Here is a 16,178-nt window from a genome sequence, read left to right on the forward strand (position 1 = left end):
GGGTAAAAGTCTCTCTGACAAAAGGGAGAGAAGAAATAAAAATAGTGACCAAAGAACTAAAAAAGAAAAAACTGCAGATAGAAAGAGAGGTGAAAAATAAGCAGAGAGGAGAGATAGAGAAGTTTATGTGAGAGAGTGAATATTATAAGCATCAATCATGTAAATGACAGAATAGGAGAGAATTAATGGTTACTTCACCTATGACATCTATAATCTGTTGTATTATATTGTATGTTTATGTATTTTGAAATCTTTAAAATTTTAACAAATTTTTTCTTTAGATGAAAGAAAGTAACAAACAGAGAAAACCCACGAATAAAATATCCGCATACACGTCAATGTTCCATTATCTTTGTGTATAGGAGCAAAAATAAATCGAACTTTTGGATAAATATAACTATCATCTAGAAAAAAATTTGTGCTAAAAATAAATTTTATCCTGTGTTGAATAGAAGCAACCATTGTAGCACCTACATTTGAAAACGCTTGGAAATGGGAGATCATATACACACGATTCTCTTCAAAAACATTGTTGAAACGATCTACACAATGTGGTGAAACCGTAACTTGGATCTTAATTATTACCCTGCAAAACCATGTAAACAGTTTCAAATAAAATAGTGCAATAGCAGTCCCTATAAATACATTTCACTGCTTAGAACAAACATGAACAATAGTATAAAGCAACAATAATAAATAAGCCTAACTCACATCTTGATCAAGAAATTCCATCTCTAACTTTTCCGTGTACAAAAGAACACTTAATACTCTTCAACCTAACAACTCTAGCTTTGACCCTCTAGTCCATCCATTCAATCCTAACTGTTAATGGAAGAATACATGATTAACTTAAGAACTTGGTAAACTTGAAATGAACAAAGTCCTGTAAAATTTTATGATAACCACATTTGTTGTATAGATAAACGTATAAGACGTAAGTGAAACTATTTTTTAAATACAATAAAGATGAGTTGTAAATTTCTCATTGCACGAGTGTGAAAATTATAAACTATAATTTTCAAATGAGATAGAAATTCAAATTTAAGTGTAACATTCAACAAGGTGGAGTCCACATTTATGTGGAACACAGTTGTGTGATATGGCAATGCATGGTTTGCACTTGCAAGTAGATTTGATAAGTGGAATGAATTACCTAATACAATCATCTAATATCACCTTTAACATTGATAAAACCAGTAAATACATAAAACATGGAGGTGAATGATATATGCACCATTTTCCTGTCACACCATTATATAATTAGAAACATGAATGAAAATAAAATCTCATCAACAATGCCTAAATAGGTAACATACAACACTCCCACCAGGCTCTGATAAGTGATGTGAGTTTGGGAGATAATATATTAATTAAAGCTAGAGCGTGAATCTAAAGTGTTTCTCCTTAGAGGATTATGAAAAGGAAGAACTTAGTACCCAAATTTTTTCCCCTTTTTAATCTCTCTCTCTCTCTCTCTCTCTCTCTCTCTCTCTCTCTCTCTCTCTCTCTCTCTCTCTCTCTCTCTGTTATGAATGTTTATCTATGTAATATAATAAATTTGATTTAGAGATGCGGGCAATCTCTCAACACTCTTAATTACAATATCTTCTCCCTTCCACACCAACTTCCTTATGCATTTCTATGTTTCTTCCTTCGGCAACCTCTCTCTATCTCTTTCTCGTCGGAATACACAAATACAATGTTGTTCTTTGAGGCCTTATAAGGATTCGTGAAACCGTGATGGGGTTCATGTTGGGGTGGTGATTAACAATGAGCGTTTTTTTTTGTTGTAGTCTTGACACGCGAGATCTTCATCATTATGGAAATAAACCCTTAAGTTTGGGTTTTGATTAAAAATATGGGGGTGTTGGGTGCATCTTCATACATTGTTTTAATGGTCATTTGTTGTAGTTATTTGTGTTTTGGGTTTGATTGCAATGTTCTGGAAATTGGAGTTTTAGAATGTGAAGGAAGAGAGTAAGGTGTGTGTGTTTTGGGTTTTTAAGAATGTGAAGGAAGATAACTGAATTTTAAGAAGATGGTTATATGAAGAAGGAGATGGGTTCTTCAAACCTTGAAAGGTTAAACTAGTATGACAGGTGATATTACGTTATTTTCACCATATTTTTCTGTCATTATAATTCAAGGAATACACATGTACATACTCATCATTCCTAGAATACTAACATCATGTGAATATTATCTTCAATACAGATCATATTATCATCAATGCATCGTAACATCATTCTCATATTAACAACATCAATCAATACAAGAGTTTCTTACCTCATAATCATCGAATTACACCAACCTCATCATATAGAAAATATAATCCTATATTCAACTCGACTTATTTCACATAAAGCGCATATTTCACATAATGCAGATAATTCATGTAATTCACATGAACCATATAAGTCATATATATTCTTACATAATTAACTCAAACAAATACATTTCATTATTTCAAAATTATAGGCCTGGAAATCATCATCATCAAAGGAATCACCAAGTCAAGTATATATGATTCACAATTTATCACCATCACCAAAATAAACCATCATCAAGTAAAGTCACCAAGATGTTATCACCATCATCACATGTGTACAAGTATCACCAAATAACAAACATAATCATGTACACATCTTACCACAAATTCACATCATCATGTATAAGACATTTCACATAGACTCATATGCATGTAATGTTCTAGACACATCTCTACATGCATGTGGTACCAATTTTGGATTTCGGAGGTAATCTTACCGAGTGATCCACTAACGTAAACCCTTATGGATTCGTTCTTCACCAACTAACGTAAACTCTTACGGATTTCGTTCTTCGCCAAAGACTCAACATGACTATGAATGCATGGACTTAGAAGTAAAGACTCGACAATACGAAATTCACAACACTATATTATATAATTCACACCATAATATAATAATGTCTTCACCAAAACCCATCATTTTCATTATCAAGTATCTACATCCATACATACAACAAGTCATCATCACCAAAAAAGAGTCATCAAATCATCATCATAATCATCATCGTTACCATCACAACAAAGAAGCAATAACACTTCATAAACACAAATTGCACAATAGACGAACAATCATCTACAACACAACAAACAAAATGTTATAAACCCAATTATCATTGGTTCATTCTCATTTCATCATATTATCATGATTACAAAGTCATTTGTAAGTTATCAAATCATAATTCCTTATTTCGCCAAAGTTCGTCTATTTTCACAAAAATCGTCTAGTTTCAAATATTTCACCAAATCAATCATTCAATCACGTTCATATCTTCATGTTATCTCTATGTTTATAACCACAGTAGTACAAGCATAGAAACATCAATTCACTTGGCAAAAACTCTATTTCATTCTAAGTCATTTTCATGTTTCACGAAAATACTTAACTTCTTCTAGTTTTAAAGATTACACATAGGTCATGTCTACCTTCATCATATTATAGGTTAATCACTACTAAAAATCATAATTAAACTCCTATTAATTAAGTTTCGGGGTTTAGGACCAAACCATAACTTTTAGGTTCACTTAAACATAATTATGCTGAATTTTCATAAAAATGCATCATGTCCTACCTGTAGTGTGTTCATCATAACTCAATTTCTTAAATTCATAATGAATTCAAACCAAATCCATTAGAAAGCTAACTTCTTTAACTACAATTTTCATGTTTACACCAAAAGCCCGTTCAAAACAGAAAAGAGTGAAAAAGGCTCAAAAGCGTAAAAATTGAGGTTCTGACAGAAGGTCCACACACGACCGGGCCACTAGGACGCACGGCTGTGCCACCCTATCAGCACATCATTTCTGAAATTTACGTTTTCGCGCGTAAAACTCTATTTTCAAAACCATTTTCGATCTCGTTTTCACCAAACTTGTCCCAATTACTTAAACCATTAATAATCACGCAAAAACATAGTTTTCTAACAAAAAACAACTTAATTCAAATCACTCAACAACTTATTTCTTAAAAGTTCTTAAAACGGTTTTTTGCTGAAAAAACCGATTTTCACCCTGTTTGTCTCGATTTTTGGCAAACAAACGTTTGTTTCCAGAACGGCTTGCTTGCGAGATCAACGAGTAAATCTCAGGGAATATTGTGTTTATGTTTTCCAGAAAGCATGAATGTTCTTAATGTAAAATATTAATGTAATCGTCGGAATCAAACACGCGTCGAATCCATTGAAGTAAATTGCTAGAAAAAAGAAGTGAATTGCAAGGAATTTAAATGATAAACTTAAATTGCATAAATGAATGTAAATTGGTACACATATTCATACATTTGCAACTTGTTTACTCGTTTCTTCTAATGTGTGAATAGTTTGAGTGTGTAAGTTTTGTGTGTATTTGAATTGTGATCCGTTTTTCCTTTTTTCCTATGAAAAACTCTTATTTATGCTATGTAACTGCATGTACAGGAACCGTTGAACATAACCGCTAATACCTTCTCTAGACATCTTTTGAATTTCAAATGACATCTCTTCGACAGTAGCTGTTGTTTGGCTTGTCGATCTGGCACCAACTTCTCTTCAAAATCTTGCTTGCTTGTCGAAGCTTCTCCATCAAATGGCGAAATCTCTCTAAGTCCATAAACTCGATCCAGCTTGTGCGTCGAACTCATTTGGATTTCTTCAAATCTTAAGTCAAACTTAATTGACTGCATTTATTGTAGCCTGTCGAAAATAAAGGCTAACACACCCAAACAATTCCACACCCAAAACCATTGATTCAAAACAGAATTTCTAATCCATCTAACTCAACCCAACAACTTCATTAATCCATTCAAAATCATCAAAATCAAACTTCTCCTCTTTGACCCATTTTTACAAAAATCACCAAAACACAATAACTTTACCAAACATCACATTTATCACCATCAAATTTATTGATTCTCAACACAACATATACCCAAAAACATTTATAGCACATAAATCATGAATTCAATATTAATCAACAACAACAACATCATTTTCACTAATTTAAGCTAAATTCTCAAAGTGAACAACTTAACATATATCAACAATGAAATTTATGCATCAACAACGAGTTTTCAACAACTTTCATATACCCAAATTCACCACTTAATTTCAAGCACGAAAATTACACATATAATCATCAATTTTCACAAATCATTCAAAACAAATATGACCCATAAGCTAAAAACATGATTATAGATTATTAGGAGGAACAAATCTATCCCCCTTACCTCTTAAGCTTAAGTTAATTCACCAAAATCTTCACTCCTCTCTTGAATCCTAGATTTCCTTTTCTCTTTTCTTCACTTGGGTTCTCTTCCTCTTTTTTCTATCTTCACTTCACTCTCAATTCTCTAGCCACCCTTTTTGTGTGAATGTGTGAAATCAATAACTAACCCTAATTCTCCAAATAAGTTATCCTTATATACTCTAACCAATGGGCTAGGTTATCTCAATTCATAATGGGCCTAGTTCAGTGAAAGTCTTCACTGAACTAGGGAGTGTGACATACTTAGGTCTTATGAATGAACACAGAAACAGAACAAACACTCCTTTCGAACGTTGCATATTAATTTTATTCTTTTCCTCCGATGAGATAGGGTTGTTCGTTTGTAGAATTACTAAGATAATAGAGAATATGTTATGAACTTCTAAGATTCATAGACGAAGTTGGAGCATTTAGATGATAATTTAGGAGTCCTAATTAATTTATGTTTCAATTACCTCTGAGAGAGTAAGACTAAGACTCCACTATAATATTTTGTACATATACCTAACATTTCTTATAACCTTATAATGATTAGCCGGTAAAACTTTAGAAGTAGAGGGACATGTTGCCCCCACAAACTCATAACTTAAATAAAGCCCTTGTCATATAACTGAATAAAGATTTGTGACTTAAATCCAACAAGAGAATATAGAGGATTCCTAACTCACAACGACTGCATTAATTAGGGACATGTTGTAGCTAACATTCTGCATTTAAACCAGGTTACTAACTCACAACGGCTTTGCGAAATCAAATCAAACTTGCAAACACCCCCATAATGTACTCGCTTTATTTAATTTAATTTAATCTTCTCTCAATTTTTGAACCTTTGTGCCCTTCACATTTATCCCCTCTATATTTTCCTTTTCTGGTCTTTCTATTTTTCTATTTTACCTCTAAATTGAAGGTCTTTTTTCTGAAAGAGGAATAATAAGTGTTTCTCTACATTTTTTCTTTCTTTTACCTTCTTGATTTTCCCCGTTGTTCTTTTCTTTTTTTTCCACAAGAAGGAATGGGGTGCAACCCCTTTCTTGCAGTCCAAAACACCACACCAATGAATTGCGGAATCAAAGATTAAGTTGAGAAATTATGGCATATAAATTCTTATATATGTTTTATTATTTAGATTTTTTTTAAAAGATATTAAGCTTCTTACAAAATTCGAATTTTAATAAAAATAAAATCAAGCCAATTTATACTCAATTAGACAAATAAAAATTTACATTCAACACTAAAGATCTTTCTTCCCCTCAAAAAAAAAAAAATCTAAAGATCTTTCTTCTTTTTTAGCTTTGTAACAAAAAAATAAAAAGATCTAGGTTATCCCTCACTTGATCATTTCATCTCAACATTCTTCAATAGTGTAGCCTTAAAAGTAATAATGCAATTCAATTTTCTTCCAAGAATGTATCTCTTCCTACCTCACTAAGCAACTTTCAATGATGAAGCTATTCCGAAGAGGTAGGCATAGTTGTCCGAATTTCATGATCAAACATTGTATTCTCATTGTTTATATTTTTTCTTTTGCGAATCTTTATTATAGCCAGAATATAAAGTAAAAGATAAACAATTAAAGATAGTTTCTTCCTTAATGTAAACCACTTTATATATATATATACACGATAATACTTTTACAATATGATGTATAAGCCTAACAATAGTCCAACTATTGTATTTGTAAAAAAAAAAAAAAAAAGTCTAATTATTGTATAGTTATTTCGTATAACTAAATTAAATATATAACCAGAGTACCGTGTTATGTTCTAGCATTATACATTGAAGAATTGAATATCATACTCTAAAATCAAATGTTGCAGTACGAAGTCTAAACTAAAATCAAATAAAGATGGTAAAAAAATGCGTAAGCATATGTATCAATATCTATTCAATTATGTTCTTTTTCTATAAAAAAAAAATTATTTTCTAATTTTTTTTTTCAAGATAAAAGAAGGAAAAAAATAATGGAATAAATATTTTAAAATCAGTGATGCGTGGTAAGCTTTAAAATCCTAATTTTTGAAATAATTATCATTGTTTTTTTTTTTTTTTTGAAGGAAAATAAAAATCATTGTTGTGTACTATGTTTCAAAACTATGTATGTAATATCTAAGTTGATCGTGTCTATGTATATTTTGTAGGTATGATAGCATAAACCTCAAGTCCTATTTTAGTCTCTTTTTGAAAATATTTTTTTATTTTATTAGAATGCCCTCGTGAAAGACGTTGACTTAAAAATCATTTTTATAAAAAATAAAAAATAAAAAAAAAATTAAAAAAAAATAAAAATAAAAAGTAAAGAAAGACGAATGACTATGATATCTTAAACTCATATGCTTAGGATATCACCTTTCTTCACATACAAATCACACAAAACATATTAAGAAGAATGAAACAGTTTAAATAATGGTTTTAGAGAATAGTCTCACAACATCTCAAAATGACTCCACAAAATAAGTACTAAAACATAAAAGATAATCCTTCCTCCCCTGATGTAACATAAATAGAGCAAGAAATACATAATTCTAAAGGAAAGAAAGTACACATTGCTAATCACCAAACATAAACTCCAGACAAGCAAGATGCAAACTTCCTCAAGCATCACCTAGATTCTGTGAAATGTCTGCAACATCCCAAACGCATAGACACAATTAATGAGTGGACGAGTAATCGTGTTACATGATTTATAACAATAATTTCAGGACAAAAGTGGAAAAAATATACACATAGGAAAACAATGCATAGATTATGACACTAAAATAGTATAATGTTCATAGCACAAAAGAAAACACAATTCATATAGGAAATTTGCACAAGTCACATATCATACATTTAGATACAAAATACACATGCATACTCACTTGACACTTCTACAACTCACATTAGACTACACTGCACATATATACCCTTCTTACTTATAGTGAATCTCTTCACAAAAGTACACATCATTGTATGAAAAATCAGTATCGCATAACATAAATAAATTCATAAAAATTATATTTATATAACTAAACTCAACTAATTCAAAATCAATTCTCAGCACCACATAATCAAACCTAATTTAAAAATACTATTTTACTATATATGAGTTTAAAAATAATCTAAATACCTTGTGAAGCATATGACAATTGTTGGTAGTTGTGATTTTAATAATAAAGACCCCCTGTTGGTGATGGAAAATTAACAAGACAACAAAACAATGAGAATGTTAGGCCACTCTAGTTCCAGCCATATGCAAAATTTTAGAGAACAAATATATTTATCAAACATTGTCAAAGGATACCTTTCCACCAATCTCCTCTTGAAGCAACTCCTGAATCATCGTTTTCCCAATCATACTTTTTCTATAAGATGAAAAAAAAAATGTGTTAGGAATTTTCTTCTAGAAAATAATTTTAATTATAAAAATAAAATGAAATATTGTTGAGACATACAGTAAAAAAAAGTCTAAGATTTAATTATGTAGCTGATACAATTTGTTGGGATGGGATATACGGTAAAAAAAATTAGAAAAATAAGAAATTGTATATATATATATATATTACTGGTCACTCACCAATGAGGTTAATCGTGCATTCTGAGCAGGATAAAGTATGTCTTGGCCACCATAATATATGGATGAACTGAGGTTACATGGTCCAATTATCTGATCTTGGAAGATGGAACTAGTAACCTTAACTTTGTTGGTATGAGATTGATTTTCATGGATCTTTGAAATGTCATCTATATATATAAGGAAAACAAATTAAAATAGAAAAGGCATTATATATCTGAAGTAATTTCTTGTTTTAAAATAGAACAAAATATCTAGTAAAAAAAATATAGTATTATGGATCCTTCAATAAAATACTTATTTCGAGGTGACACCCATGGCTAAGGAGTCTTACTTTCATGCACACATTGCTTATTTATCATGGAATAACAACAAACACCACACACACACACACATATATTTATCATCTATTAATTTTTATTTATATTATGCTAGTGTCAATGCGATCACTAATGTGTTTGTCATATTGCTTTTTATTGTGCTTATTTTATCGTATATAGTTATAATTTTTTTTTTGGAAAATATCACAATCAAATCAACTTTTAACTTATATTGTTCATATCGTAGTGGAATTGTTACTCTTTATTCTGGTTTGGCCAAGGTTAACCCGTTGATAGGTTTTGGATATCCCTTCCACAAGGGCCATGAGAATCATGATATGGACCTCACTCAAAACCGCACTGGAATAATGACCCCCTGATGTCAATCTAGACCATCCTGTTTGGATCCATTATCATCTCCTCATAATTTGCTTACAGTGGTCCCATGAGGACAGTTTTCCTGGTAAAGGTTCAAGGACCGAAACCCTAAACCTACACATTATGACTAACTCAAGGGCATTGGCTCAGGTATGCTTACTCTCACTCGAAATACGTTATCACCCAAGTCGTTTACTAACTTGATCGTTGGATTGTGTGCAGGTACACCATCCCCATATTTGCCCTGAAAAAATGTTGGTGTTGATGGATCTTCAAATACCCTTACTTTTAGCGTCTCTTTTCTCTGCCATCTCTCTACACAAAACTCGCCACCACCACCCGGAATCCAATACATCTTAAGATGTAGACGTCGTTTATGGTGGTGTGATGAGCATCTTGAGCCCTCTGCACCACCTACCTCCATATTTGACAATAGTCCTACACGGCGGTTTTTTGCGGTGGTTCGAGCTCTAATGGGATTGTAATATGTGTTGCAGCTTTGTTTCTCTGGTTGTTCAACACTGATGGCCTTAGTTTTCATCTTTTTGTTGTGTGGTTGTTGATACCAGATATGTTTTCTCTCTTGGTGAGGTTTTGTTTTCTCGCAATGTGGGTTGTGATGGACTGGTCACGATGGTGGTGATGATATGTCACGATTGGTGATACCAAATCAATGTTCGTATATGATATGTTCCAGTTTCGATGGATCCTTGGTTATGTTGGTTTGTGGTCCTTCATGGTGGTTACCCTAGTGGTGCTGACACTAGGTCTTTTTTGGTGGTGCTTGTTGGTGCTAGTAATGGTTTTTATGGTGATTCTCGTGGTGGGTGGTTGTGCTGGTTTTCGTGGTGGCTAGTGGTGGTGGTTAGTGGTGGCTATGTTTTTTTCTTTATGAGGGATTTGACCAAGTTCTGTGCATTCCTACTTCGAGATGGGGTATTGGGGTTGGCTTCGGTTTCATAAGGAGTTTGTTGGTGATGGTGAGTTGGGAGTTGAAATATTGGTGTTTTTGTGCACGGCTGTGTGTTTTGGTTGTGGATGATTATGTTGACGAGCTTGTGGGTTGTTAATGTTTTGGAGTTTTTTTGTTTTTATTCCGCTATCTGTTCATGGTGATCTCTCATCTGGGTCCATCTCTGTTGTCACTAGCTCTTGTTATTTTGGGGTTGTTTTCAATTGGTTTGTGGTTAATTTTTGGTTATCTTCAAGCTGGGCCTTTTTAAGAGCTTATGATGTTTGGGCTACCACTTCAATTGTCGACTACGTGAGGGTTTTGTTATCTGAATTCTCGTGGACTGATCGCTTGAGATTCGAGATCGAGAATTATTATCTAGTTTCAAGATCTTGGGTTGGTTTAGTGTATTCTCCGGTGGGCTGAGAGTTTTGAAGGGCTACCATAGGGATTTGTTTATGGAGTTTGGTGTGCCAATAAATTGCTTCGAGATTGGGAGTCAGTTTCTATTATCAAGTTCTTGGCGTGTTTGGCGTATTCTTCGGAGGATCGAAGGTTGTTTTGGTGGTGGAATATGAATTAGTGTTGGAATAAGTGCCTTTCAGTTGTTATTTGGGCTCAACTATGGAAGAGAATGTGAGGTGATGTAATAGGGATATTGTTAGGTTTGTTGGTTTTTTGGAGGGGTTTTGGAGAGAGTAGTGAGTGATAGGTGTCTAGATCTCGTTCTTAGATTGTCTTTCATGATAGAGGTTGAAGATTTTGTTTAAGTTTGGTGTCTAATGTTGTGTGGAGATTATGAGTTGATTATGGCGTTAACATTTGTGTGGTGATTAGTTTTTTGTATTAGTTTTTGGTGTTGGTTTCTTTATTGATTTTTTGTTGTTGTTCCGTCTATATGTAGAGCCATTTTCTTTTCGTTTTACTATTTTACCGATCTATGTTCGTATACAAAGACTTGGTTATTAATAAATTTTTATGTTAAAAAAAAAAAAAAAACACGCTTACTCTTACCCTTAAGGTCATTCAATACCGTCACGCAAGGATCTCATGTAAGGCAGGATCACTATTATAATTAGATTTGACTGATTTTTTAATTTTAAATTTAAAAAGTATTATTCAAAAGATAAAATTGTAATTAGAACAATATAAATGAAGGGATTTCTATAAAAAAAAAAAATATGTAGTAAAAACAAATTAAAATTTCTTGTTTTAAAATAGAACAAAATATCTAGTAAAAAAAATATAGTATTATGGATCCTTCAATAAAATACTTATTTCGAGGTGACACCTATGGCTAAGGAGTCTTACTTTCATGCACACATTGCTTATTTATCATGGAATAACAACAAACACCACACACACACACACACACACACACACATATATCTATCATCGATTAATTTTTATTTATATTATGCTAGTGTCAATGCGATCACTAATGTGTTTGTCATATTGCTTTTTTATTGTGCTGATTTTATCGTATATAGTTATAATTTTTTTTTGTAAAATAACACAATCAAATCAACTTTTAACTTATATTGTTCATATTGTAGTGGAATTGTTGCTCTTTATTCTGGTTTGGCCAAGGCCAACCCGTTAATAGGTTTTGGATATCCCTTCCACAAGGGCCATGAGAATCATGATATGGACCTCACTCGAAACCGCACTGGAATAATGACCCCCTGGTGGCAATCTAGACCATCATGTTTGGATCCATCATCATCTCCTCATAATTTGCTTACAGAGGTCCCATGAGGACAATTTTCCAGGTAAAGGTTCAAGGACCAAAACCCTAAACCTACACAATAAGACTAACTCAAGGGCATTGGCTCAAGTATGCTTACTCTCACCCGAAATAAGTTATCACCCACGTCGTTTACTAACTTGATCGTTGGATTGTGTGCAGGTACACCATCCCCATATTTGCCCTGAGAAGAAGGTTGGTGTTGTTGGATCTTCAAATACCCTTACTTTTAGCGTCTCTTTTCTCTGCCATCTCTCTACACAAAACTCGCCACCGCCACCCAGAATCCAATACATCTTCTTAAGATGTAAACGTCGTTTATGGTGGTGCGATGAGCATCTTGAGCCCTCTGCACCACCTACCTCCATATTTGACGATAGTCCTGCACGGCGGTTTGTTGCGGTGGTTCGAGCTCTAGTGGGATCATAATATATGTTGCGGCTTTGTTTCTTGGGTTATTCAACACTGATGGCCTTAGTTTTCATCTTTTTGTTGTGTGGTTGTTGATACCAGATATGTTTTCTCTCTTGGTGAGGTTTTGTTTTCTCGCAACGTGGGTTGTGATGGACTGGTCACGATGGTGGTGATGAATATGTCACGATTGGTGATACCAAATCAATGTTCGTATATGATATGTTCTAGTTTCGATGGATCCTTGGTTGTGTTGGTTTGTGGTCCTTCATGGTGGTTACCATGGTGGTGCTGATACTAGGTCTTTTTTGGTGGTGCTTGTGGTGGTGCTAGTAATGGTTTTTATGGTGATGCTCGTGGTGGGTGGTTGTGCTGGTTTTTGTGGTGGCTAGTGGCGGTGGTTAGTGGTGGCTATGTTTTTTTATTCGTGAGGGATTTGACCAAGTTCTGTGCATTCTTACTTCGAGATGGGGTATTGGGGTTGGCTTCGGTTTCATAAGGAGTTTGTTGGTGATGGTGAGTTGGGAGTTGAAATATTGGTGTTTTTGTGCACGGCTGTGTGTTTTGGTTCTGGGTGATTATGTTGACGAGCTTGTGGGTTGTTAATGTTTTGGAGTTTTTTTGTATTTATTCTGCTATCTGTTCGTGGTGATCTCTCATCTGGGTCCATCTCCGTTGTCACTAGCTCTTGTTATTTTGGGGTTGTTTTCAATTGGTTTGTGGTTAATTTTTGGTTATCTTCAAGCTGGGCCTTTTTACGAGCTCATGATGTTTGGGCTACCACTTCAATTGTCTACTACATGAGGGTTTTGTTATCTGAATTCTCGTGGACTGATCGCTTGAGATTCGAGATCGAGAATTATTGTCTAGTTTCAAGATCTTGGGTTGGTTTAGTGTATTCTCCGGTGGGCTGAGAGTTTTGAAGGGCTACCATAGGGATTTGTTTATGGAGTCTGGTGTGCCAATCAATTTTGCTTCGAGATTGGGAGTCAGTTTCTATTGTCAAGTTCTTGGCGTGTTTGGCGTATTCTTCGGAGGATCGAAGGTTGTTTTGGTGGTGGAATATGAATTAGTGTTGGAATAGGTGCCTTTCGGTTGTTATTTGGGCTCAACTATGGAAGAGAATGTGAGGTGATGTAATAGGGATATTGTTAGGTTTGTTGGTTTTTTGGAGGGGTTTTGGAGAGAGTAGTGGGTGATAGGTGTCTGGATCTCGTTCTTAGATTGTCATTCATGATAGAGGTTGAAGATTTTGCTTAAGTTTAGTGTCTAATGTTGTGTGGAGATTATGAGTTGATTATGGTGTTAACATTTGTGTGGTGATTAGTTTTTTGTATTAGTTTTTGGTGTTGGTTTCTTTATTGGTTTTTTGTTGTTGTTCCGACTATATGCGGAGCCATTTTCTTTTCGTTTTACTATTTTGCCGATCTATTGTCTAGTTTCAAGATCTTGGGTTGGTTTAGTGTATTCTCCGGTGGGCTGAGAGTTTTGAATGGCTACCATAGGGATTTGTTTATGGAGTCTGGTGTGCCAATCAATTTTGCTTCGAGATTGGGAGTCAGTTTCTATTGTCAAGTTCTTGGCGTGTTTGGCGTATTCTTCGGAGGATCGAAGGTTGTTTTGGTGGTGGAATATGAATTAGTGTTGGAATAGGTGCCTTTCGGTTGTTATTTGGGCTCAACTATGGAAGAGAATGTGAGGTGATGTAATAGGGAAATTGTTAGGTTTGTTGGTTTTTTGGAGGGGTTTTGGAGAGAGTAGTGGGTGATAGGTGTCTGGATCTCGTTCTTAGATTGTCATTCATGATAGAGGTTGAAGATTTCGCTTAAGTTTGGTGTCTAATGTTGTGTGGAGATTATGAGTTGATTATGGTGTTAACATTTGTGTGGTGATTAGTTTTTTGTATTAGTTTTTGGTGTTGGTTTCTTTATTGATTTTTTGTTGTTGTTCCGTCTATATGCGGAGCCATTTTCTTTTCGTTTTACTATTTTGCCGATCTATGTTCGTATACAAAGACTTGGTTATTAATAAATTTTTATGTTAAAAAAAAAAAAAGCACGCTTACTCTTACCCTTAAGGTCATTCAATACCATCACGCAAGGATCTCATGTAAGGCAGGATCACTATTATAATTAGATTTGACTGATTTTTTAATTATAAATTTAAAAAGTATTATTCAAAAGATAAAATTGTAATTAGAACAATATAAATGAAGGGATTTCTATAAAAATAAAAAAATGTACAGATGAAATGTATAATTGGAAAATAAAAAGTCATTTTAAAATCATGTATCCTCGAGATATACAAGTATAGATAGCTATTTTTAAAATAATATAATTAATAAATTTATTTTATAAACAAATTATTTTAATTATGTTTCATTCATCTATTCAATTGATTTCTTGATTCATCCTCGATTCCAATGAAAATATACAGACCAATACAAAAACTCATAAAAATAATGGTTGAAAGAAAGTCAAAGCAACTCCAGCAAAAGCTAGTTATTTGAAGGGTGATGCTAAGGATACAAATTAGAAAATTAGAAGAAAAATAGCGATGATAAAAAAATATTATAATGATTTACATGATTCAAAAAACTATTAAAACATTTACCAAAACTTACAAATACATAGATGATGATTTATGGATTTCCGTAAAACGATAATTAAGATTGTATATTACCTTGAGATCTATTGATGTACTCCAATCTGTTATTGACAGTTTTGCCTTTGCCTTTGCCACGTACTGATTCTCTCCCTAACACCTAAATTAAAATAATAAAATAAATCAAAGTTGCATCAATAATAATTTTTTTTTTTTGTTGTCAAAACTACACAAGAACTACATGTTCAATATAGTCTTTTACATGATTCATTCCAATTAATTCAATCATTATACTCTTATTTATTTTTCAATTTTATTCTTCAAAATGAAATATTTTTATAAGAGAAATGAACAACAAAATTAAAAAAAGGGGTTGAATAAAAACTAAGCATTAGAGCATTACCATAGGTGATTGATAAGCAAACAAAGAGCTAAAAATTCCAGATGAAGAAAATGGATGGAGCCCATTGGGAGTAACCTTTTGGTTATTCTTCGTCTCCATTCTCTCTTTTTTTCTAAACACCACTCTAATATCAAAAATGACTAATTCTTTAAAGAAATTAGGGAGAGGCTTTATATAAAAATGAAATAAAATTAGTAGACACTACTATGGGGACTTTTTTCTTTTCTTTTATAAAAAGACTATATACCGGACAAAATAGTTTAAGAAATTCCTTTGACTCATTGTATAATTATTTATTATATTTAATAGGAAATAATATAAATAATATAAAATTTATTATAATACCATTTATGATAATATATATTAAAAAAATAATTGGTCTAAATATATATTAAAATTTATTAATATTAATATTAATAAAAGAGACAGAAAGAAAAAGATGAGAGAGAAGACATAAAATAGAGAGAGGGATATTTTAATTTAGGATATTTTTGTGAATTCACAATTCGTATATGGACAACCAAAT

General features: G+C 32.9%; 1 protein-coding gene across 1 annotated transcript; it reads right to left on the bottom strand.

The window, feature by feature from the left end:
• Window positions 1-7,878: 7,878 nt before the first annotated feature.
• LOC11421446 (uncharacterized) lies at window positions 7,879-15,751 on the bottom strand. The gene is made up of 5 exons (XM_024780461.1): window positions 15,653-15,751; window positions 15,328-15,409; window positions 8,841-9,007; window positions 8,568-8,628; window positions 7,879-7,907 (listed from the first exon to the last, which is right to left on the bottom strand). The coding sequence occupies exons 1-5, from the start codon at window positions 15,749-15,751 to the stop codon at window positions 7,879-7,881; spliced, it is 438 nt and encodes a 145-aa protein (XP_024636229.1).
• Between the last annotated feature and the right edge of the window lie 427 nt (window positions 15,752-16,178).

Source organism: Medicago truncatula, chromosome 4, assembly GCF_003473485.1.
Source record: "Medicago truncatula cultivar Jemalong A17 chromosome 4, MtrunA17r5.0-ANR, whole genome shotgun sequence".
Lineage (NCBI taxonomy): Eukaryota > Viridiplantae > Streptophyta > Magnoliopsida > Fabales > Fabaceae > Medicago > Medicago truncatula.

Coding starts and splice junctions, on each gene's coding strand:
- LOC11421446 (XM_024780461.1), bottom strand. CDS start 15,751: ATGGAGACGAAGAATAACCAAAAGGTTACTCCCAATGGGCTCCATCCA. Junction 9,008..15,327: donor GTACATCAATAGATCTCAAG/GTAATATACAAT, acceptor TTATATATATAG/ATGACATTTCAAAGATCCAT. Junction 7,908..8,567: donor AAGAGGAGATTGGTGGAAAG/GTATCCTTTGAC, acceptor GGGATGTTGCAG/ACATTTCACAGAATCTAGGT.